General features: G+C 47.6%; 3 protein-coding genes across 5 annotated transcripts; 1 reads left to right on the top strand and 2 right to left on the bottom strand.

Moving 5' to 3' along the window:
• Nucleotides 1-7,699: 7,699 nt before the first annotated feature.
• Nucleotides 7,700-14,923, top strand: FOXO4 (forkhead box O4). Of its 2 annotated transcripts, XM_061409795.1 has the most exons (4): nucleotides 7,700-8,604; nucleotides 12,092-12,796; nucleotides 13,026-13,157; nucleotides 13,482-14,923. In XM_061409795.1, the coding sequence occupies exons 1-4, from the start codon at nucleotides 8,140-8,142 to the stop codon at nucleotides 13,560-13,562; spliced, it is 1,383 nt and encodes a 460-aa protein (XP_061265779.1). In that variant the 5' UTR covers nucleotides 7,700-8,139; the 3' UTR covers nucleotides 13,563-14,923. The 2 variants fall into 2 exon arrangements, with proteins under 2 accessions (XP_061265779.1, XP_061265778.1); XM_061409794.1 differs by having other exon boundaries at nucleotides 7,701-8,604; nucleotides 12,092-13,157.
• On the bottom strand, nucleotides 13,997-17,745 carry CXHXorf65 (chromosome X CXorf65 homolog). 2 transcript variants are annotated; one of them, XM_061409798.1, is made up of 6 exons: nucleotides 17,232-17,745; nucleotides 17,025-17,111; nucleotides 16,677-16,811; nucleotides 16,281-16,349; nucleotides 15,699-15,805; nucleotides 13,997-15,481 (listed from the first exon to the last, which is right to left on the bottom strand). In XM_061409798.1, the coding sequence occupies exons 1-6, from the start codon at nucleotides 17,254-17,256 to the stop codon at nucleotides 15,380-15,382; spliced, it is 525 nt and encodes a 174-aa protein (XP_061265782.1). In that variant the 5' UTR covers nucleotides 17,257-17,745; the 3' UTR covers nucleotides 13,997-15,379. The 2 variants fall into 2 exon arrangements, with proteins under 2 accessions (XP_061265782.1, XP_061265781.1); XM_061409797.1 differs by having other exon boundaries at nucleotides 15,388-15,805.
• Nucleotides 17,746-17,830: 85 nt separating this feature from the next.
• On the bottom strand, nucleotides 17,831-21,482 carry IL2RG (interleukin 2 receptor subunit gamma). Its single transcript, XM_061409796.1, has 8 exons — nucleotides 21,301-21,482; nucleotides 20,951-21,104; nucleotides 20,514-20,701; nucleotides 20,175-20,314; nucleotides 19,622-19,784; nucleotides 18,941-19,055; nucleotides 18,618-18,687; nucleotides 17,831-18,307 (listed from the first exon to the last, which is right to left on the bottom strand). Exons 1-8 carry the CDS (start codon nucleotides 21,431-21,433, stop codon nucleotides 18,131-18,133), a joined length of 1,140 nt encoding a protein of 379 aa, XP_061265780.1. The 5' UTR covers nucleotides 21,434-21,482; the 3' UTR covers nucleotides 17,831-18,130.
• Nucleotides 21,483-24,285: the final 2,803 nt, after the last annotated feature.

Raw genomic sequence — 24,285 nt, 5'->3', positions numbered from 1 at the left:
CAAAGATAAGAATTCTCCCTTATGGAATGGTTAAATGAAATGTGGCATATTCATTAAATGGAATACAATACAGCAATTAAAGGGAATGAACTAGAGATATCAATAAGGATAGATCTCAAAATTGCTGAATGTAATCATTTATTGCACACAAAACAATATTACATTCTTCCTATGTAAGAGTATTTTTTAAAAGGTCTGGAAGAGTACATATCAAACCCATGACAGTGTTAACTTCAAGGAGGGAAGAAAGGTGAGTGAGATAAGGGACCAAAGGAATTTTTGGATTTTTCTGTAATGTTCTGAATTTTTAAAGAAAAATGTACTCATGTATTACTTGTGCAACTGCAAATATTAAAACAGGACACAGGGACTTCCCTGGTGGCCAGTGGTTAAGAATATGTCTTGCAGTGCAGGGGACGTGGGTTCAATCCCTGGTCAAAGAAACTAAGGTCCCACATACTATGGGGAACCTAAGATTTCACATACCTCGGGGCAACTAGGCCAGTACACCGCAACTAAGACCCAGACCCGATGCAGCCAAATAAATAAATATTTTTTAAAAGGACACATATTTATATACATAACATGAATCAGATCAGATCAGATCAGATCAGTCGCTCAGTCATGTCCTACTCTTCGCGACCCCATGAATCGCAGCACGCCAGGCCTCCCTGTCCATCACCAACTCCCCAAGTTCACTCAGACTCACGTCCATCAAGTCAGTGATGCCATCCAGCCATCTCATCCTCTGTCGTCCCCTTCTCCGCCTGCCCCCAACCCCTCCCAGCATCAGAGTCTTTTCCAATGAGTCAAGTCTTCGCATGAGGTGGCCAAAGCATGAATATAAATATGTAAAAATCTGATGTTGAAAAAAATAAGAGAAGTACACAAAATTCTAATGATAGTTGTGTTAAGACGGTGAGTTTGTGGGAAATTATTTTCTTCTATTTTTCTATTTAAAAAAAATTTTTTTTCTTGTGGCTGTAATGTTAATACAATAAAAAATTTAAATAAAAGAAGAATCCACCTTTATGCTGCTGACATAATATTACTACAGATTAGATGTGGTTCTTCAGAGGCAATGGGCTCTGGTACACAATTAGTGCCAGAAATAACAGCTCAACATGATTTACGTAAAAAATTTCAATTGTCCTTGGTGACAGTCTCCAAGATTCAGTTGGTCAATATAAACCCCCATTCTGCAGCTAATTCATACTGGCAGACACATGGGATCCCACAGTTCCTAAAAGCAGAGGGTCCTTTGGAATATCTACAAGACTTTCCTTCTTATGCTCAGGCCACCTGACTGGTTATGGGTTTTGAAAATTGTTCAGATCAAAAATACCTCCTCTGTGGTGTGGAACTCAGTTCCAAAAGCTGCTTCCTAAGAAAAATCTGACATCACCTGCACCCTACCTCCACGGTGATATGAGGTAAACTTCCATGCAGGCAACAAAGTTGGTCAAACTTCCCAACTTTCAAGCCAGAAGGTTAACGTGTCACCCAACCACTCGTTCATTTGGCTTCCAAAACATATGGATCCTGCCTCAGTCAATAACAGAGCATACCAACACTTCTAGCCTTCATCAGAGAATAAGTATAGTCAGCTTCTGAGGTCCTGTCAAAAGCCTGACTGTGAGAAGAGATATTTATGGAATATATTGTAAGGGACATTCTATCCATCCACTCCTTTAGGTGGCATTTTAAGTTGTGTCCTCAGATCAACTTAGAGCACCAGAAGGTTACATGCCTGAACCATATTAGCTCGGCCCCTGCAGAAATGCTTTAATGTTATACCCTTGGCTTTTAGCCAGGACAGTTACAAGAAAGTAATATGAAAATCTCTTCTGTGTGCATTACAAAACTGTTACTGAGGACATTATCTGTTATGGTAAATCCCATATGAGAAATTTCTTATGCAATTTAGTGCCAGTGATGAACCATTATGTAGCTGGTAAAAATTGTAGTTCTGGAAGACAAAATATGAAAATGTGTTTATGATATGTTCATTGAAAAAAGCAACAACACAAAATGGTACATAGAATCTAATTGCAGCCATGTAAAATTATTTGTGTCTGTGGACAAGGATAGGAAACTTGAAAAAAGTTTTCATAAAATTGTAAAAGGCAAAGCTGAAAATTGTATGAGGGCAAATAGGATTACAAATTTTTTATTTTTTTCAAAAAATTTTGTTTGTTGGAGCGCTGTCTTTTCAAGTGAAAGAAAAAAGAATTTAGTGACGAAAGTCTCTATCTCTCTTGAGGAATGGCCACGTGTCTTTCATTCTGATAACAAGAATTGTGTAATTTACTGTGTTTTCCCTGTTCCCCTAGGCAGCTCAGGAGATTAATTTAATGTTCAGTCATTGCACACTAGCTGCTTCATCCTCTACATGCCTCTGATGATCTAGTTCTATAATCTGATGACATTTGTACTGTTTTTTGTTCTGGTAAAGTGCCTCAAATTCCTTATAGAAAGAGCAAAACATCAAACAATGCCCTTAGTTTAAGAGTTATACACAAGGAAAATTGGAAAAATATAAGAAAGCAAAAAGAAAAAAAACACGTTAACACTTAAACATTTCTTCCTATTTTTTCTCAACATATTTTAAACAAAATTATGAGCATATAGCATATAAAGTATCACATCTAGCTCTTTTCATAAAATTTTAAAATGCAAGCATTTTGGGGCTTCCCTGGCTGTCCAGTGGTTAAGATTCTACACTTCCACTGCAGAGGGCTCGGGTTTGATCCCTGGTTGGGGAAGTTCTACATGCTGTGAGGTGTAGCCAAAGAAAAAAATAAAAATAAAAAAGTTAAAATTTTAAAAAATAAAATACAAGCATCTTTTTGTGTTTTGGACACTCTTCTGATAATAAGCCTAGTAAATATCATGCCGTTTGAAGGTTGGAACCATAGAGGCCTACAGGACTGGTTAATGAGAAAGCTCAAAGATCAGTTCAAAGAGCCAGAATACTGATAGATGAAGCTTTGTGGACCTTATTCCTGCAGGAAGCCAGGACAGAATTTGTATGGGTGTGAAGTGTAAGCTCAAGGCAGTCTAAAGCCAAAAGTTCAATCTGGAGTCTTGTAACCATCTTAAGCACCACAGAAAATAGGATTTTAGACCTAGGAGAGACTTTAGAGATCACCTAATACAAAATTCCCATTTTGCAAAAGAAAAAAACAAAGCCAAAGAGGTGAATTGATTTGTGCAAGCTCTGGAGTCAGCTGGCCCTGATTTGTATCTCTGCTCTCTCGTTAGTAACTCTGGATCTTAAGTAGATCCCTTTACCCTCTCTAAGTCTCATTTTCCTCTGTGAAATTAAGATAGTAATGGTATTTAATTTACATGCTTATTCTGTGGATTAAACCAGATAATCCTTGCAAAGCACTTAGCACTGTGCCTAATACATAATAAAAACTCAATAGGGATTTCCCTGGGGGTCCAGTGATTAAGAATCTGCCTTTCAGTGCAGGGGGTGAAGGTTCGATCCCTGGTCAGGGAACTAAGATTTCACATGCCTCAGGGCAACTAAGCCCTCTTGTCACAACTAAGAGCCAATGCAGCCAAATAAATAAATGAAAAAAAAAATTAAAATTCAGTAAATGTTACTTATTAATAGTAGTGCAATTATTATCATTATTCAACTAGTTTGTGACAGAACTACAATGAGGACTCAATCTCCCAACTCAGTCTAGAGCTCTTCTCACTACATCAGACTGACTTCCAGGTTTGGAAAGGACTGAAAGCTGCCTCAATCTTAGTAGTAGTGCCAACTCAAATCTACTTGGGGCTAAATCTTAGGATTTTAGTCTGGGGTGTACTTTATGCAAAAGCACGTAGCCTAGTGTCTGGAAATGTAGGCTCTTACGAAATGTTTATTAACTAAAAAGATTTTTAAAAACAACGACAGGGTTGGGAGGGTATTGCTGGCTTCTAAGAGAAGAACATGAAATCTTTCACAGAAACACATAAAGAAGGACTTAGGGAAGAGGGTTACAAAAACATGTATGTTCCATACTCGTCCGTGAAGACCAGGGACAAGTTGAGATTCTTTGAGCTTTCTCATTGTTATTTTTGTTAACCCCTGCATCTTTCACTATAGGTAATAGCAAAAGTCCTGTGCAAATCTTAGATAGGAGGGGTTTTTTCCAAAGCTGGGTATGGTAAGAAGAAGTGAGGAAATGTTTATCTCAATTCGGATGAATAAAGCTGGTTTGGCAGCAGGCTTGGGGGGTGGCACCCAGGTAGAAGAGTTGGTGGTAGTGGTGAAAGAGGCAAGAGAGCCAAGCCCTTTGACAATCAAGAGGGAAAAAACAAGTGGGTAAAGGGGAGCCAGTTGAGATCATCAACTTTGGGCTTGCAACTGGGAAAAAGGCCTTCCCCACCCATATCCTGCCATATTTCTGTTCATAATTTATGACTATGCCAGTTTTCTGGGGACCTGGTGTTGGTCCTCTTTTTTTTTTTTTTAATTGAAGTACAGTTGACTTACAATGTTGTGTTTAATTTCTGAAGTACAGCAAACTGACTCAGTTATACATGTATCTATTTTTTTCATATTCTTTTCCATTATGATTTATCACAGGATATTAAATATGGTTCCCTGTGCTATGCAGTAGGTCCTTGTTGTTTATCTATCCTGTATATAGTAGCTTGCATCTGTGTTGGTCTTCTATCCTGAAAGATGTCTCTTCTATTTTCCAAGGTTACCTTGTTAACTTTCTTTCTTGACTACTGCTGTGTATTCCAACACAGCAACAGTAATAAAGTGCATAACTCTGACCTCTCTAGATGCATGCTTTAAAGTCTTAGTGCTCTTACCATTCCATCGATCCTTCAGCTCACCCTCCCAAAGCATCTGGTCCGATGGTTTATGGTCATTTTCACCTGTCCAGAGTCCCAAGGTATACCCTCATCTTAACAGTCAATAAACATTTGTGGATTGATTGCAGAATTTGTATTCTAGTTGGGGAGAGAATATGCCCTCATGAAATGAAGAGCCATGTAACCACCAGCACAAAATGAAAGAATACAGAGTTCATAGAGGCTTGGGAGGTGTAGAGTTGTTAAGTAATCTGTCAGGTTGGGTTAGTTGGGGAAAGTTTCCAAGGCATGTAAGTTTTTAGATTTGAATTTGAAATTTAAGGTGATGGACATGAGTTGGTGGAGAGGTGGACATTTTCAAACAAATGCACAAAGGGAGATAATGCAAGATATAACTCAAGCCAGGACAAGTGCCTGCCCCACCTTGCCATTTCCCTATCTCAGCAGCTCTGCATGGTCTGCCACCACACCTGTTTCAGTTAGAAGAGAGCTCCTTGTGACCTAGTGCCCAAAAGGCTCCCCCCTCTACCAAATTCACTGTTTGTGCAGCCCTTACCAAATATCCCAGGCGTGGACAGGAAATGTCTGCAGTCATTGTGAGCAACTGTCTCCTATCTCTAGTCTGGACCTCAGGTGTGAATACACTGTCTTCTGTTTACCCCTTACATGACAAATGCATGTTGGAGTAAAAGAAGGTGGAAATATGTAGAACCAAATGGTTATGTTACCATGAGCAGACTAATATCACTTTGAAGGTCCAATGTGCTGTGGCCTCTGAGAAATTCTGGCTTGTATGGCTCTACAACCTTGATGGGAGGTAGGACTAGTCATCACAGTGCATGTATCAAGCCACACTGCCAATGGTGTAATTCTAGGCACTATATAGATAAGTTACATTACAGTCCCTATCCCTAGGAACTTTATGTCTAAGGAAAAATGGGACACGGCTAGGCGGTAAATAAATATGATACACTTATTAAAACGTTCTCAAATGTACAAGTGCAATGTGATTTGATTCCTTATCTCATTCATTCGACCAACATTTATTGAATGTCTACTATGTGGGGTCGCAGAGATACATAAAACTTGTCTCTGCCTTCAAGGAGTTCACAGTTTAGTGGAAGAGATACCTAAAAGCAAGGAATTACAGTATGATACAGTTTATGGTGTATAACATAAGCCTGCAAAAAATGCTTGGGAATGCTTCCAGAAAAGGGAGAACTAATTGTACCTAAGGGAGACCAGGAAGGCTGAATAGGAGTTTTCCAGAATAAGAGACTTGGGGAAAGGATAATGAGAAGGAAAACATTCCAGGATGAGGAGGGAAAGGTATAAAAGGGTATGTATGATATTTCCAAGAAACAGTGCAAAACTCGGACTGATTGGAACTTAATGTGCCCAGTGAAAGAGAAAGCAGGAAAGGTAGCCTGAATCTGAAGAGCCCTGTATGCCTTGCTAAGGAGTTTGAACTTTATCACATAGGGAATAGGGAAAATCAAAGGAAGTTTTAAGCAGGGAAGTGCTAAGATCACATATAAGTGATACTTCAGTTCTCCTGCCTGCTAACTGTGTGACTTTGGGCAAGTCACTAAATCTCTGAGCATTAGTGTCCTTGTCTGTAAAATGGGTATAACAGGGGTATCTACCTCAGGGATGATTTGAGGAGTAAAGGAGCTAATGTACATAAAGCAATCAGCACACTGCCTGGCACATAATAAGTGCTCCATAAATTTTAGTTGTTATTACCAGGAGTGTTTCTTAGAAAAGTTATTTTGTTGACAGCAAAGAACATAAACAGCAGTTGGGAAAAACTTCATGGTAGGAGGTCGGCTTAAGGCGATACTGCAATTTAATCCACTGATAAATAAGATTTTGAACTGGGATTTGGATGTGGGAGGTTAGGGAGATGAAAAGACGAAGGGTAAGTCTAGCTTAGGAGACCGGGTACATTAGGACAACCATTAACCAAATTCAGAGATAAGAGTATCCAGAGGATAGGAGTGTGGGCGCAAGAACAGATCATGAGTTCGGTTTGGAACCTGTTGAATGAGAAGCGAAGCCGCTGAGGATGGGAACCTGGAGAATATCAATATTTGAGAAGAGGCCACAAGAGTCAGTGGAGAAAACTGATTGGTCAGCAACCGCACTATCGGTGGGAACTGCGTATGCCGAGTGGAGGGCGGTAGGGGAGACACTACGATCAGCTAACCACTCGTTTATGTTCCCCAAGCCCTCTGACCAACTCTTCAACACTAAAACAACTCTATTTCCTCGTTAGTTCTTTGCTTCTTGCTTTTCGGTTTTCTGCTTCTTACAGAGACCGCATTTTTTTTTTTTCCTTTTGCCCTCTTCTGACGGAAAGAGGGAACGGTCTAGCATCTCTCCACATGCTCATCTAGCGATCCTGAATCACTAGGGAGGAGGGAGGGGGGAGGAAAATGATTTTTAACGAAAAGAAAAAGTCCGAGACCACCTCTAATAATAATAATTAATGTTCCCCCTCTCTATATCCTGCCACGCCGCTCTCCTGCCACCCTGATCGGGCTGACCGCGAAGTAGGACGGGAGATGTAGTCCCCATGCCGGACCAGGGTGGCACGACTAGAGAACTCGGTTTCCCAACCCGCTCTTCAGGCGCGTGCGCAGATGGCTGCCCTGGCGAGTGGTAAACAGAGACGTCAGGCGGGGGCCGCTGCTTGGAGCAAAACAAAAGGGAAACCCGGGGGGCGGGGGGTGGGGGGTTTGATAGGGGGATTGGTGCGGGAATTTGAGAGGCTGGGGCCGCGGAGACCTGGACCCGATAAAGAGGGGGGAGGGGAAAGGCGGGGGGAGAGGGAGTCAGGGGAGGGGCAAGTGACGCGAGGGAGCGGGGCGTGGGGGAGGGCAGTGATCCGGGTGGAGGAAATTCAGGAGGAGTGTCCGGGGGGCAGCAACTTAAAAGGGGGAGGGAACTGCGGCTAAAGAGGCGTTCTGTGATGGGAGAAAGATTTGTGAGGGGATACGGAGCCTCAGGTTTAAAAGAGCAGGAAGCTGAGAGGTTAGGAGAAAAGTGCCTTCGCTAGGCGGAGGTTACAGGTGGTGTCTCAGAAAGAGCTCCGAGGCTGCAGCCTGTAGCAGAGAAGAAACGGAGAACTGTGTGCAAGGGACAGCTTAGGATCAAGCATCCAGGGGTGAGGGGAAGTTCGAGACTTTCTGAGGACTGGCAGGAATGTGCCCCCTGGCCCTCGTTGCTTCCCCCCTGAGGGGAGGCATCGCTAGGGACTGTGGCAGGCTCCTCTGAACGCTGAGCGGCGGAGGTCCAACTTCACGTATGGATCCAGTAAATGAGAATTCAGCCAGAGAGGCTGCCGCGATCGTAGACCTCGATCCCGACTTCGAACCCCAGAGCCGTCCCCGCTCCTGCACCTGGCCCCTTCCCCGACCAGAGCTCGCTCCCGAGCCGTCCGAGGCGTCCGAGGTGGAGTCAGGTCTGGGAGAGAAGGTACACCCGGAGGGGCGCTCGGACGGGCGCACCCAGCCGACCCTGTTGCCCGCCAGGCTCCCAGACTCGGCAGGGGGTCCCCAGCCCGGGATCCTGGGGGCTGTAACAGGTCCTCGGAAGGGAGGCTCCCGCCGAAATGCCTGGGGAAATCAGTCATATGCAGAACTCATCAGCCAGGCCATTGAAAGCGCCCCCGAGAAGCGACTGACACTGGCCCAGATCTATGAGTGGATGGTCCGCACGGTGCCCTACTTCAAGGACAAGGGTGACAGCAACAGCTCAGCAGGATGGAAGGTAACTATGATCCCCCTCAATACCTATCTGCCCCTGGTTCCCACCCGTCTCCTTACTTCTACTCTGCCTCCCCTTTTATACCCCTACCCCAGAGATCCACCTTCCGCGGTCAATTAGACAAGCGTTTACTTAGGACATAGTATATGCTGCTAGGTGCTTGATGCTGAAGGATCACAATGAATAAGACATTGTCCTTGCCCTGGAGAAAACTGAATTCTCTGCTCACTGCTCAACACTCCCAGCACTTTGGCTTGGGCTGCCCAAAACACTTATCCCCACAGAGAAGTCTTTATCCTATGTACAGCGGGAACTGTGTGGATTCCCTGCAGGAACCTAGCCTTCCCTCCTCCCCCACCTCCCACCCCAACACCTTTTCTCCCATTCCTGTGGGATTACTTGGATTCCCTGCTTGCCTCCCAGTACCTCAGGGTAGAAGTACTGTTCTAGGATTCTGCTACCCAAGAAGATGGAATGAATTGGCGAAAGGTAAAGAGTGATACCCCCGTGGGAAGGAAATGGATCTGACACACTAAGAGAAAAAAAAAAAGGAGGGGCTGCCTCAGTTTACCCTATATAATGCTAAGAAACTCTCCCTAGTCAGGAGCTATCCAAGTTGTGGGGGGAAGTTTTCATTTGCTGTTGAGGAATATTCATGGGAAAAAATAGGGCTCTGACTTTAGAACACAAGGTCGGGGGTTCCTTTGGCCTCCCATGAGGAAACTGCGAGGAGGGATTGCACTAGATGCTCCGAAAGATTGTCCTGAGAAATATGGGACTCGAAAAGTTAGGGAGCTTCAACTCCTACTGACGCCTTGTACTCCAGTAGGTGGTGAGACCAGCGTGCAAGGAAATACGGAAGGTTGAGTGAGCAGAGGGTCTTCTTCTAGGTATAAGAGATCGAGGGATTGAGTCTGCAGTATCCCTTGGGGTTGGGCAGAAAAGAAAGCAAGACAGCTGACTGAGACCCTTGGCACTATTTCTGGGTAGACTGCCACGCCACAGTCGCAGCTCATAAAGAGCTCCCCTCCTTGGACCCAGCCTGCACAGCTGTTTTTCTTTTCCCTTAGGTTCATTTTCCAGGGTAGAAGAAATAATCATGAGTTGTTAGTTATGCTGTGGGAGTGTAGTCCCTCCTTAGAATTTACACTTATATTGGGTTTTCTTCATTTACAAAGTAGTTAAAAATTTTAATCTTCACAGCAGTTCTGAGATTCCACATGTTACGTATTAGGAAACTAAGGTATAGAATGGTTGGGAAACTTGCCAAAATCGGTAGAATGAGGACTTGAACTCAGGTCTAACTATAAATCATATGCTCTATCTGCTAATCCACGCTGCCATGGAATGATGGCAAAGCCAAATCAGGCCGAGTCTGGAGCCTACAAGGCTCTCACCCCTCACTCCCTACCCCCAAGCCTGAGCTGGCTTCCCTGGTGATATGCCAAGGTTACCACCACCCCACCAGGGGGCGGCACTCACTTAGAACAAGAAGGCTTAATTTAGGTGGCTTGGGGAGCAACCAGCAGGTGCCCTCCTTCCAAGAGGTAAAAACGGGAGGCTTCTAGGGAGCCAGCCTCTCCAAGTAAGAGCCTGTAGGAGGTAGTAATTCCAAGGGCTAAAGAAGAAGGGATGAGCAAATGGCACTCATGGGTACCGAGTATAGGGAAGGGAATGAACCTTCTCAGTAGACGCAGAGTTAGAAATTGGAAACGCAGGGGGGAAGTGGGGAGGGGGTAGAAATCACAGTGCCAGAAGTAACTGTGGCTCTTAGTTACTAAGAGCCCAGGCTGGATGGACAAGTGTGATTCCCTGAAGGAACCCAAAACATTAGTGCGGCCAGAGTAGTTGGAGTGCTGTTACTGCAGGGTCCCAGGGAGACAAGGAGTTCTTCGCTAGAGAGCCCTGGAGCAAGAGGCCACTTAAGAATATTTTCCCAGGCAAAGGCTCTCCTTATCTAGAGCATCTGGCTGAAACACATGAAGTGATTTCTGACTGTCCATAGCCTTAGCCTCCTAGTTGCTCCAAGGCCTCTGGGCTCTTCCCAAGTTTCTAAACACTAAAGAGCTTCATGTGGGAGGTCAAATGCCCCTAAGTTTAGAGTTCCTATGCAGAAGTTCCTGACGAGAAGTGGGGAAAAGGAGGTAAGAAAGAGAAGGGAGGTTCCTGAGGGGTGGGGGTGGGGTGGGGGGGGTGCGGGGGTGGTGGAGTGGGGGGTGGGGGGGCTGGGGAGGCCCTGCGGATACAAAGGGATGGTGCAACTAGCCTGGAGCAGCCAGTAGAAATAAGCTGCTCTAGGGGTTCAAGAAGCTGCCAATCTCAGCTCCCTGGGCCCCTGGGAAAAAAACTTATCTCTAGCAGAATATCAGCAGCGAGGGAGGAAGGAAAAACAGAGCTTCTAGTACCCAAGGCACTCAAGAGCTGACGGAGCTTCAAGGGGAGATTCGCCATTCTTCACCCAAGGGCCACCTGTCGATCAGGCAACAGATATTGATTATGTACTGGGAGCTTGGCACTTTGAGGGGGCCACTGCAGGAGGGCTGCCTACCTGGACAACATGTCCTGGCATTTACAATTGATAATACAAATTACTTGAAACTATAAACAACATAATATAGATTTGGGGAAATTTTGTGTGGAACAGATGAAAAATACTGAACAAGAAATCTGGCTGCAGAAGTCAAGCAACCACTTTAGGAAAGCAAGAGGACTGAAGGTTGATCTTGACAAGCTAGTAGAATTGAGAGAGGGGAGCTCCTCCGGACAAGGAGGGAGGGAGGGGCCTGGTGTATTTGAGGCACAGGGAGAAGCCTGGCCAGAATGTAGTTGAGGGTGTGTGTCAAGGAATCTGGAGGGGGGGGCGGCGGTGGAGGGAATCAGAAAAAAAAAAAAAAAGGAATCTACAAATCCTGTAGAGTGCCAGGGCCCAAATGCCCTGTGTAGAGTGGAGCACCAGCCAGGCTAAGGTTCTAGCCCCTCAGCCTGTTCAGAAGACTGACTCAGGACAGGGTGGGTCTGTCCTGGGCTGCTGCTGTGCCACTGTCCTGTAAACTCCACCCAAGCTTGCACTCAAAGAAAGGGGTGGAGCTGTGGAATGCTCTTTCCCACTGGAGCCTAATTCTTGATGAACTAGGAGTGCATCTTTCCAATGCTTACAAGCCCCAGGCAGCCCCCAGAGACTTGGGTCGGGTAGAGGGCTGTGAGCTTTTCAGGGGGAAGTGGGTGCAGCGCCCTGTGAATAGGTCGAGGCTCTGGTTGTCTCCCCGCCCTCTGTGCAAAGAGGTCTGGCCAAGAAGCTTGTCTTCAGGTGGGAATTGTGTGTGGTCGCCTCCCCTGCCACTACTTCCCACCCCTACTGTTGCCTGTTTTCCCCTCAAATTTGACTAACTTTGCATTTCCAGGACTGCCCCCCCCGGCCACGCCCCAGTGTCCTTTTTGACTGGACTGCTGACCACTGACCTCCCTTTCTTGTTGCCTCTGCCCCCTCCAGAATTCGATCCGCCACAACCTATCCCTGCATAGCAAGTTCATCAAGGTTCACAACGAGGCTACTGGCAAGAGCTCCTGGTGGATGCTGAATCCGGAGGGAGGCAAGAGCGGCAAGGCACCCCGCCGCCGGGCAGCTTCCATGGATAGCAGCAGCAGGCTGCTCCGGGGCCGCAGCAAAACCCCCAAGAAGAAACCAGCTGTGCTGCCCGCTCCACGTGAAGGTGCCACTCCAAGGAGCCCTGCTGGCCACTTTGCCAAGTGGTCAGGCAGCCCTTGCTCTCGAAACCGAGAGGAAGCCGATGCATGGAGCACCTTCCGTCCACGAAGCAGTTCGAATGCCAGCACTGTCAGCACCCGGCCCTCCCCCAGGGAGCCGGAGCCTGAGGTGCTGGCAGAAGAGGAAATGCCAGCCTCAGCCAGTGGCTATGCAGGGGGTGTCCCTCCCACCCTGAAAGAAGATCTGGAGCTGTTAGATGGGCTCAATCTCACATCTCCCCACTCGCTGCTGTCTCGGAGCAGCCTCTCTGGCTTCTCTTTGCAGCATCCTGGGGTTCCGGGCCCCTTACACACCTACAGCACCTCTCTCTTCAGCCCAGCAGAGGGGCCCCTGTCAGCAGGAGAAGGGTGCTTCTCAAGCTCCCAGTCTTTGGAGGCTCTGCTCACCTCTGATACACCACCACCTCCTGCCGATGTCCTCATGACCCAGGTAGATCCCATTCTGTCCCAGGCTCCAACACTTCTGCTGCTGGGGGGGATACCTTCCTCCAGTAAGCTAGGCACGGGGGGTGGCCTGTGTCCTAAACCCCTAGAGGCTGCAGGCCCCAGCGGTCTGGTTCCCACCCTCCCGATGATAGCACCAGCACCACCTCCAGTCATGGGGGGGGCCCCGGTCCCCAAGCCCCTGGGGGCTCCTGTGCTCACACCTCCTACTGAAGCTCCAAGCCAAGACCGAATGCCTCAGGATCTTGATCTCGACATATACATGGAGAACCTGGAGTGTGACATGGATAACATCATCAATGACCTCATGGATGGGGACGAAGGACTGGACTTCAACTTTGAGCCAGGTATGGCCCATCTTAGTCATGGCAGCATCTCACAACCTATTCCTGTTCCTAGGTGTCCAGCTAGTCCTGTGATCTAGCAAGGGGGAGATTGAGAACAAGGGGTAGCTGGAGGTCCCAGGGAATTAGAGGGAGGACGTCCCTTTAGAGTGGCATAGTTTCCAGATGGGACCCCCAAGGCCCCTCAGCAGTGCTCACCGCTACACGGAAGCGCGGGAGAGATGGGGGAGGGGCTGTCTGTTTTCCTTAATGTGGTTCTTGCTGATGGAAAGTTGTCATGCCCCCAGATGAGCCTCTGACCTTGTCCTCTGTTTTTTCTTCCCACAGATCCCTGAGCCATGGCTGGAAGCTTCATTCCCTGCTTCAGAGACAGAACCAGGCGTGCCCATATCCACTCTTTACCCTTGACCCCTCCCAGGGAATTTGGGACCCTGCTTTAGAGCTAGAGTAGGGTCTGCTCACCTGGGTACTGAGAAAATTATAAAGATATAGCTGGGGGGTGGGGAGGGAGAGGGGAGGGGAAGGGGAGAGGGTTTATTCTCACTGTGCCAATTAGGGAGCCATCCTCGGCTCCCCACCCCACGCATTCCCACCCCATAGATTTTGTAGCATGGGCGGGCAATACTGTTGGAAATGTGAAGTCACCAGTGGCCTTACCCCTGCCTTTGGGAGCAGGATTTTTTTGTAGAGTCTTATCTGAGCTGGTCCAGGCTGGATTGAGCTTGAGATTTTTATTCAGTGGCCTCTTGGGCCAGTGGTGTGGGATTGGGGGTGTAACAGGGATCTGGAAGGGCCAAGGTATGAAGCCTGGAGTGGCTGTGGCTCACCAAGGCAAATCACCCTTGGAAGACTACAGATAACAGAAAGGCTTTTTGTAAACCTTTAAAGAAATATAAACACGTAATAGGGAGATGTTTAACAGTGGCAAGGTGTTAGTGATGGGGAGAATGATTTTTTTCTTTTTGGAAGGCTTTGCCATAGTCACCTGATGCAAACACTACAGATATTATTCCTGGAAACACGGGGGAGACAAGGGAGAGAACCCTAGGCCTGCAGAGAGCAGGGGGCAAGGGGAAGAGCTCCCATGAGGACCAGGTCTAGAACATGGTCTGTGCTGAACTAGCTTGGAGTTTCCCTGAGGAAAAGCTAAGCCAGGTGCCTTCATCCTGTCACCTTGTGCCTGGGAGTGTGTGGTGGTGGGGTGCAGCCACACTCTCTCATGACCCCTTGTGGGTTAGTGCTATGGTGGGAGAGTGCAGTTTAGGGCCTGGAATGAGTCTGTGTCCTGGGAAGGGGATGGGAGGGGGGAGAAGAGAAGGAGGGAAGGATTTAGGGTGGTAAAGTTAGGCACAGAGACCTCCCTGTTCCAGGCCCCAGACAGCTGTCCCTGCCCTTCTTCCCCTTGCCTGACTGCAGGGGTTATGGGGAAGTGTGTGTGGTGGCAGGCAGGGGGAGGGGCGGAACAGGGCAGGGGGAGCTGGGGAGCTTGGCTGAGGGTCTGGGAAATGAGCAGGGATGGAGGAGAATGTAGATCAGGTTTACTAGCACCTGCTAGGGAAGGCCATCTGGGGCTCATTCTCCACCCTAGCCCCCAAAGCAGTCCCTCCCCCAGTCCTCTTTGCATTGTCCCCTCCCCCGCCCCTGCTGTGGGTTCCCATCATTTCCTGTGTCAGCGCCTGGCCTACCCAGATTGTTTCGTGTGCTAGATTGGAGTGGGGAAGTGTGTCAAATCAATAAATGAATTAATTCAATAAATGCCTATAACCAGCTCTGGTTTCTGCTGCCTCTCTGTTCCCCTGTGGATAAGGAAGGAGCCGGGATAGGGACTGCCCAGAGGCAGACTGGTGGGGGGCAGGGGAATTTCAGCCGGGGACTTGGTGGAGTACGGTGGGGGAGGGAAGATGCCCATCCCATCACCTAACCCCAGCAGGAGTAGGCGGGCTGTGATAGGCCTCCCAAGGGGAGGTTGTCTGGTCGGAAAAGACCCCACCCCCTACTCTGTCCCTCAAAGGCTTATTGTACTACACTTCGCTGCCTTTCCTCACCCCCCACCCATGTGCTTGCCCCTGCCCTCTCCTGCTCCTACGGATCCTGAGAGCCTCCACAATGCCTGGGGCAGATTTAAGCCTTGGTGTCGATATTGGGAGAAGTCTTTCTTGAAAAAAGGAACCTCACATTAAATGCCAGTGATTTCACTGCAGCTCTCACTTGGTCACTTTATTTTGTTAGCGATGTTTATCCTTCCTACTGACAAAGTCCGCTCTGGTCTTCAAGACGGGAGCCCTGCGAGTGGTCCCCTCTTCATCTGATCGTCCTGATGATTTGGACTGGAAAAGGAAAGGGTCAGTAAGTAAAAAGGCCCCTGCAGAGAAGTTTTCTACAAACTAGGGCCAAAGGCAGGACCAAAGAGGTGAGAGGCAGATCTTGGGCATGAATGTTGGATTTGGGAAGGAAATTCACCCCAGAGAGCTGGGGCAGAGGAGCCTTCAGTAGACAGGTGGGGAAAGGAGGCTCCTGGGACAGACCATGTTTGGTAAGGCTTACTGTGAGGTTCACAGAGGATTCAATTGGAACGACTTTCTTGGCTTCTTGGATTCTAAGCATTTTCACTCGACTCCTCTCCAGGAGGTCACATTGTGTACGCAAGGCATCTAGGAACCAGGGAAAGTCACCCCCCCCCCCCACCACACACACACCTCTGAGTACTAGAGACCTTCCCTACCCATCCTGGCCCTTCCATCATTCACAGGATCACTTGGAGTAACCGGGCCTAAAGCTAGGCTGAGAAGTAACCCAAAGGTGCCTAAGCTTTACTCTTTTCAGTGGGAAGCAGGACACCGAGATTCCAAAAGCAGTAGATGAAGGGAAAGATGGAAATGAGATGGTGGGGATAGGGAGATGTACTGAGAAGATGGCTGAGAAATGGCAAGGAGGGGTGAGTGAGACACACACATCCACGTGGTTTAAGCCAAGCACCACTCCTGAAGTGGACCTAGATGCTAGACCCCTTTACCTAGGATCCTGTGATCCTACCTGACAGACTACACCAGCCCCAGCCTATATTCTCAATCACCCAGCTGAGTCCAGTACCCTCCACGTTCCTCCTTCCTCCATCATGCTGCTTACCAATAAGCTCGGGTTCTGGGTTCTTCAGGAGGGGCACAAATGCTTTGTAGGCACTCTCAACTCTAGTTCCTGTGAATACAGTATTGCAATACACCCAGCCCCGTCACCCAGCCTCTCCCTTCCAAAGCCCAAAGTTTCAGGACCCTAATACTCCATACTACCTTGGGCTGGTGTAACTTATTTCCTCCCTTCGGGTCCATCCCTCAGCCAGGTCAGGGTGGGGGTTGGGGGCACAGAATGTGCTAACTTAACCACTGTCACGGAGGCAATGCTCTTAGGCTTGACTAGAGACAGTCAATTTGGATCTGGTCGATGGGGCCCTTATTTGAAGGATTGGATTCACAGTCCAACTGTGGGGCCTTGCTCTACCTCTGGGGAATGCTCCCAAGTCTCTACCTGCTGCCCCACGCTCCACCTTACAAACGTAGTAGGTGTTTCGAGCTGTAAGGAATTTGTTGGCATAGTCTCCAGGAGTCTTCATCAGAAAAAACAACTTCATTGTCCCCGTTTCATCACATAAATCGATGGTTTCTGGAGGGAGGCCACAGAGTAATTAAGGCAGCTAAGGAAGGGGAGCAGGAGTGAAAGGCGCCAGTGATCCTATCCAGAACAGGCTGAGGAAGCTGCAGGGATTCAAGGAGCTCTCTTCTTGCCACCAGGAAGACTCGGGGGCTCGAAGTAGTAGGCTTGATGACCCTACTACTTCAGACCCTTGGCCATGAGTTCCCTCCCCACGCTCCTCACCTGTTTTAGGCAGCCCCACTTTACGGCGGGCATAATGCAGCAGCAGCAGGACAGAACAGTTAATATTGGCCAGAAACTGCTGATTATCTGAGAAGAGACGGGATGGGGCATGTGGCCCTTCCCCAGTTACACCATCCCTGTGCCCTCCACTGCCCCTCCAACACCTCCAACCCTACACATAGACTCCAGCTCTGTGATACCCCTCACCTCCATGTTTGATAAAGATGAACATGCTCTCAAGATCTTCTCACTCTTCAAAGAGAGTCTTGAGATGTCATGGCAGAAGGAGGGTGTCCTAGAGGCCTTGAGGGGCCAAGTGGGCCCATAAGATCAGGGGGCTGGAGAGGCAGATGGATTACATTGACTGAGGAGGCCCAGACTGGGCAGACAGGAGAGAGCTATGGGCAGTTGTGGATAACCAACATCCCCAGGGGTGGGGCCTGAGGCTGCAGCTGAGGGATTATGAGGTCAGAAGTGCTATGTGTGGCAGAAGGTGGAGGAAGGCTAAGGGGAGAAGAACCTGGGTAGGGTCTATAAAAATGTGTTGAAAATGGGGGCAATGACAATAACCAAAGAAAATCAGGGCAGCATGGTAAATCTTACTCTAAAATGGGCCCCAGAAAGAGTGTAGGACACCTAGAGTGAAGTCTGTTTCTGGAGCAGCACTCCTTCCCAGGGAATTTGTAGAGCCGTTGCTGCTGTGGCAGAGCCCATGGCTCCTGTTTTGTGCCCTCAGTACTGTGCCTCCCACCCTCATTGGATCCCACGTTTCCCTTGTTCCCCACCCCAACAATAGACATCCTTGATGATTATCAACAGAAATTTTATTTCTCATTAGAACAATTGAAGAGTAGATGGAAATTGGGAGGGAGGGACAGCAGAAGCAAAACGGTGAGAAGGAAGGGCTGGACTGGGGGAGATGAGAAACATGGATCGGCCCAAGGGGCATTTCTCAAGTAGGAGATATTGAATGAGGGGGCAGTGATAGGGGGAACAAAATTCAAAATCAGCCATGGGCGGCGAGGTGAGCATTGGACCCAGGTCGGTTGGACAAGGACAAGTTAGCACAGTTTAGGGCTCCAGGACCCTGGGTTCTTGCCAGGGCCTCAGGGCTCAGGTTTCAGGGTATAACATGGAGGAGCCCAGTAGGGGCTGTGCTGGCTGCAGGGGGAGCCCCCAGGCCCTTCCCCTCCTTTGGGGGGAATCTCACTGACGTGGCAGAGCCGTTCACTGTAGTCTGGCTGCAGACTCTCGGCCAGTCCCTTAGATACACCACTCCAGGCCTAAAGACAAATATCTCCAGGTCAGGGGTCTGTGCCAAGGGAACTCTCCTGATTTGCAACCACTGTGATTACAGAAGGGACACACATACTCCTGGCCCCCCAATACCACTGTTTCCATCTGCCTCAACCAATCTAGGATCAGTTCTTCTCGGTGTCTCTCTGTGTCGAGCCCATCCCCCAAATGGTCGGCCACATCCTGACTGTTAGTGCAGGCCCCTCTCCCCTCCCTTCCTTCCCCCATGCTCTGTCTAGCTGGCAGGCAGTTGGTGGCAGTTGACACACTGAAGTCTGCGTATGACAGTGTTCTCACCGAGAAGTTTCCTTGGTATTCAGTAACCAGATCCTCTAGGTTCTTGAGAGTAGGAATTCGGGGCATTGTCCTGAGCAGGGAGAAAGAGGGAGTAGGACCACATCAGTCACACTCTTTTATTATCCTTCTCCCACATGGAGTGAAATGATTCTGTGTTGCCTGTGCCTGCATCTTCCTTTCATCCTCATGCCCTCTTGGGTGATCCTCTTGGGTGATTCCTTACTGTCCGCCTTCTACTTCTGGAGACCCTGTAATAACCCTCCTCTACTATTCCCAGCACCACCACCCCCCCACCTCATTTTCCTGGGATTCGGAATTCTCACCGTTCCAGCCAGCAGTACACACAGATGAGGCTCACAATCAATCCCATGGAGCCAAGAGGGATCAGCACAGCTTCCAATGCAAACAAGGAAGGATTTTCTGGATTCTCAATATTCTCTGTCAAAAAGAGGAAAGGAAAAGAGACCTAACGTTTGTAGTACCCCTACTACGTGCCAACATTTAGAGTGCCAACTTGGTGCCAGACACTGTGCTAAACACTATCTGTGTGTGTATTCAATCCTCACAACTCCTGAGGGGCCAGGGAGCAATTATTATGTCCATTTTACAAACAAAGAAACAATCAAAATGTGAGTGATGTGCCCAAGGTCAAAGAGGTAGGAAGTGGCAGAGGCAGATTTAAACCTTACATTTGCCTGGTTCCAAAAGCCATCTTTACCATGCAGGCTTTTGGGGAATGCTGCAGGGAAATCTTACACATTCTGTATCCCCTTTGAATACCCCCTCAGCCTCCTTCTCAACCCACTCCTCCTACTCTAACAACACACTGATCCAACACTACACAGAAAAATCCTGCTTCCTGGGAGTTGGAGTTGAACAGTGAGGGGAGATGGGCCACCAAGTTTGGGGTCTTAGTGGTAGGGAGGCAGGGCAAAAGACAATGGTGCAAGAAATGTTGGGGTACTCGGCTCATGGGTCAGGGTGATGCGTTAGGTCCATTTTACCTTTTGAAGTATTGCTGCCCCAGTGAATTGGATAGCTCCAGTCACTCCAATGCTGAGCACTTCCGCAAAGTGGGTTATAACGGCTCCGAACACGGAACGTGTAGAGTTTCTGTGCATCCACGCTAGGCAGAGAGAAGCTATGCCTGTGGTCCACGGATTGTTCCTTGAGGAGAAAGAGAGTGAGGGGAAAGATGGGTGTTTATAGAAGAAGGGAGAATGAAAACTGCTGCACCCACTCCCATCTCACATCATCTTCTGGTTCTTCTCAGTTTCTCCCTCCTCTCTTGACTATTCAAGTCACACTGCTACCTTCACTGACCAGAACTGAATGCTTTTGTTTACTTGTCTTTCTGGTATTGGGAAGAGTATGGGTAGGGAAACCTTAAAGAAAACTCAAAGATGAGGAGAGAGAAAGGAGTCAGAGGAGGAGGGTGGAAGGTGGGCAGGGGAACTGAGAGACAGAGAGCAGGAGCTGGGGACCAGCATTCCTATTGGCTAATTGAATCCTTTAACCCTACTTGCTGGGCCTGGGCTGCTATCCCCACTCACTCACCGTCCAGCTTCGGTCCCGGTCACTCCGGTACTGCACCAGGTGCTCCAGACAGTGGTCCAAGTATCTGTTGCTCCAGCTCAGTTCTAGCTGGAATTCACTCAGGTTGCGAAGCGTCAGGTTCTCCGGAGCCCAGGGGATTACTGGAGATATGTGTGCATGTGTGGTCATTTCCCTGGCCTAGATAAGTCAGGATCCTGAAGGTAGTGCCCCTGAGCCCTCCTCCCTTCCCCATTCTATCCCTCACCTCCTCTTTTCTGCCACATACACTGATGGTGAAAGAACACCACTTTAAATACTCCAATATCCCACAATATCCTTTGACCTTCCTTTCCAACTTACCCAGATCCTGCAGTTTTAGCATCTGTTTGGGCTGCTTCCGGTGTTCCCGTGGGTCCTGGAGCTGGACAACAAACGTTTCGTAGAGACGGATCTCCTTTTTTCCAAACCAACAGCCAGAAGTGATTCCTTCAGAGAATAGATAGTGGCCACACTCCTGGAGTTTATCATCACCATTAAAGTTCCTGTACCTAGAGAAGGTTTTCAAGGGAGCATAACAGTGAGGTAAATAAACCTGGGTACTCCAGATTTCCACAGCCCAGCCTCGGCTCCTCTAAACTGATTTATGACTTACCCCACGAGAAAATAGTGGAGAGCTTAGGGTGCTGGCTACTCTCTTTCTTGGTCCCCACACAGTCTTTTCACATCTAGTCTTTCACATCACCTCCTCCTCCCCCCCCCACCCCCCGCCCCGCCCGTCTCCTCTCCCCTTCTCATACCCATAATGCAGAGTCAGGTTGTTGGGCTGGGGCTCAGAGCTGCTGTTCCAAGTGCAATTCATATACTCCACATTGAACACAAAACACTGAACCTTTGGGAGGGGCAGAGTAGAAACATCGAGGGTCCCAGCGGGTGTTGAAGTCAGGAAGAAGTCTAGGTTGGAGAGAAAGTAAAGTGGGGGAGGGGAAGAGAAGACAACATGGTAAGAAGCAGAAGCAGAGTGAAGCAAGGAACCCTTCCCTTGCCCTCCCTACAGTACTTTTAAATTCTGCCCGCATCCTTCTAATGCCCGGTGGCAGGTTTCAGGATTCTGTGCGACCCCCTTCCCACAGATTCCCTTCTCACCAACCTCCTCCAGTCCCAGGTTTCCCACCAATGTCTTCATTGCCACTGGGCGTGAGGAACTTTGGGTTCAGCCCCACCCCCAGCAGAGGTAGCTGGAGAAATAAGAGGGATCTGAGTGGCAACGGTGGCTTCAACATGGCGCTTACTCTTCGTTCCCTGGGTGTTGACTGTGTCAGGAACCTGGGCCCCTTACCCACTACCCCTCCCCACCCACACATTTCCTTCTGTCATAACTTCCGGTGGAAAGAACCTTAGAAACCAGGGCTTTACGGAGGGTGTGGTGAATGTCTGCTATGACACAGGCTAAATCCTCCAGGAGATTAGGTGTTAATCTAATCTGTAGGTATAACACCACCACTGTAATGTGGTGTTAAGTAGAGACTAAAGCTGGGTATCCACTATTGTCACAGACTCAAGGATCATCAGACTACCTAGATCCTGGGAAGGATCTGTTCACTACCACCACCATTCCCCATCACCTTCTCATCTAAATTGTTTCATCCCATAGAGTGGAGGGTCTGAACCTCCCCTCATTTGATGCTAAGCTTCTTCCTTGACTCAGTTACCCTGAAACTGCTATCAAAGCTCTACTGTCTTAGGCTGGACAGAAAATGCAGTCTTAGCTCCCATGAGCACATCTATAGCTATCTTTCCTCTGACCTAATCCAAATCAGAATATCCATCCTTAGCTGTTTCTAGAGCTGGGTCCCTGTGAAGACTGGCAAGGAGGTCTGACTTACAAGAAGATTTCGGAAATGAAAGAACAACAATGCTACCTTCAAACTCCTCATCTTGCCCTGCATCTGCTTCTCTTCCTGTGTCTGTATCTCATTTAATGGTATCATCACCCTTTCAATCACCCAAACTTGAAACCTCAAAGTCATTATCAGTTTCTCCACCTCCCTCATCCTGAGAATCCAATCAGCTCTCCTGTTGTGTGTCTCCTAGGCATGTCCTCCTTTCTGTGACCACAGCCACTGTGCTAAATCAGCCTTTTATTCCCTCTAGTCACCATTAGTACTAGAACCCACGAACTGGCCTCCCTTTCTGAAGGCCCCCTGCTCTCAAAGCCATTCTTCATTCTGTTGCCAGATGTACCTTCCCCCAAACACAGATCTAACTGGAGACTCATTTACATAAATTGATTATTTAGTAAATATTTATTGAGGCTTTCATATGTGCCAGGCACTGTGCTTATTTTCTAAACCATGTTAATTTTCCGTGGATCAAAATTCCTCAGGGTTAGCTCAAATGTTACCTTCTCCAATATGTCTTCATCTCCCCAACCAGAATTAGTCTTCCCATTGATTCAACAGCATTTTGTTATTGTTACTTTTATTTGTTATTTGCTAGTTTTATTATTTTCTATTTATTGTTGACTGACTGAGATCAAATCAGTCAATCCTAAAGGAAATCAGTCCTGAATATTCATTGGAAGGACTTAGGCTGAAGCTGAAATTCCAATACTTTGGCCACCTGATGTGAAGAAGTGACTCATTAGAAAAGACCCCGAAGCTGGAAAAGATTGAAGGCAGGAGAAGGGGATGACAGAGGATGAGATGGTTGGATGACATCACGGACACGATGGACATGAGTTTGAGTAAGCTTTGGGAGTTGGTGATGGACAGGGAAGCCTGGCGTGCTGCAGTCCACAGGGTTGCAAAGAGCTGGATACCACTGACTGAACTGAACTGAACTGATTTATTGTCATCTGTTACTTTTATTACAGCACTCTATCTTTTCTCTAAAAGGCAATATCATTATAGAAAGAATGTCAAGAGTCAAGAAAAGTACAATATCATTTATATGTGAAATCTAAAAAAATACAATAGAAAATTACCTGGCAGTCCACTGGTTAGGGCTCAGGACTTCCTCTGCAGGGGGCACAGGTTTGATCCCTGGTCTGGTCGGGGAACTAAGATCCTGCAAGCTGCTTGGTACGGTCAAAAAAGAAAGAAAGCAAAAAATACAACCAACTAGTGAATTGTTGGTTCAATTTATTTATTTAAAAAATAAATTCAACTCATTAAAAAAAGAAGCAGATTCATAGATACAGAGAACAAACTAGGGGTTACCAGTTGGGAGAGGGAAAGAAGAAAGAAAGAAAAAAGAAAGAAAATGAAGTCACTCGGTTGTGTACTGACTCTTTGCGATCCCATGGACTGTAGCCTACCAGGTTCCTCTGTCTATGGGATTTTCCAGGCAAGAATACTGGAGTGGGTTGCCATTTCCTTCTCCAGGAGATCTTCCCAACCCAGGGATTGAAACCGGGTCTCCCGCATTGTAGGCAGGCGCTTTACCACCTGAGCCACCAGGGAAGTCCTGGGAGAGGGAAAGGAGAAGGGAAATATAGGGTAAGGGAGTAAGAGACACAAACTTATGTATAAAATGAGCTACAAGGATATATTGTACAATATGGGGAATATAGCCAATATTTTATAATAACTAAACTTTAAAATTGTCAATCACTATATTATACATCTATAACTTATATAATATAATGCAGGTCAACTTTAAAAAGCAAGGAAAAAAGAATAGCAATGAGATGATACACTACTTAAAAAAAGAGAGAGGAAGAGAGAGTTGAGAAAAAAAAATCCTAATCTCAAATGTTACTCAGTAGCCTAGTTTCAAATGTTACTCAGTAGCCTAGTCTCAATTGTTACTCAGTAGCCATATAACACAGGGCAAGTGAACTTCCACTCTGAAAATCAGCTTCCTCAACCACAAAATGGATACAATAATATCCCTAACTTTGTTTTTTTTTTTTTTGGAGGGGGGAAGGATTAGAGACAACGTCTGAAAAGCATCTGACACTTAGTAGGTGCCTCTCTTGATAGAGCAAGGATTCTTAACCTGAAGTTCATGGACCCTTAGAGGATATGTGAATAAACTTCAGGAGAGGGCCTAAGAATCTCCCTACAAAGTATCTAGTCTGTATCAGTTCAGTTCAGTTCAGCTCAGTCCTGTCTGACTCTTGGGGAACCCA

The sequence above is a fragment of the Bos javanicus genome, chromosome X (assembly GCF_032452875.1).
Source record: "Bos javanicus breed banteng chromosome X, ARS-OSU_banteng_1.0, whole genome shotgun sequence".
Taxonomy (NCBI): Eukaryota; Metazoa; Chordata; class Mammalia; order Artiodactyla; family Bovidae; genus Bos; species Bos javanicus.
The sequence above is the reverse complement of the archived record's forward strand: the minus strand, read 5'-3'. Positions and strand labels throughout refer to the sequence as shown.

Coding starts and splice junctions, on each gene's coding strand:
- FOXO4 (XM_061409794.1), top strand. CDS start 8,140: ATGGATCCAGTAAATGAGAATTCAGCCAGAGAGGCTGCCGCGATCGTA. Junction 8,605..12,091: donor ACAGCTCAGCAGGATGGAAG/GTAACTATGATC, acceptor TGCCCCCTCCAG/AATTCGATCCGCCACAACCT.
- CXHXorf65 (XM_061409797.1), bottom strand. CDS start 17,256: ATGTTCATCTTTATCAAACATGGAG. Junction 16,812..17,024: donor AGTGGGGCTGCCTAAAACAG/GTGAGGAGCGTG, acceptor GCCTCCCTCCAG/AAACCATCGATTTATGTGAT. Junction 15,806..16,280: donor CCCAGAACCCGAGCTTATTG/GTAAGCAGCATG, acceptor CCTGGTTCCTAG/ATGCCTTGCGTACACAATGT.
- IL2RG (XM_061409796.1), bottom strand. CDS start 21,433: ATGTTGAAGCCACCGTTGCCACTCAGATCCCTCTTATTTCTCCAGCTA. Junction 21,105..21,300: donor GAAACCTGGGACTGGAGGAG/GTTGGTGAGAAG, acceptor TCTCCAACCTAG/ACTTCTTCCTGACTTCAACA. Junction 18,308..18,617: donor AATACCAAGGAAACTTCTCG/GTGAGAACACTG, acceptor ATTTGTCTTTAG/GCCTGGAGTGGTGTATCTAA.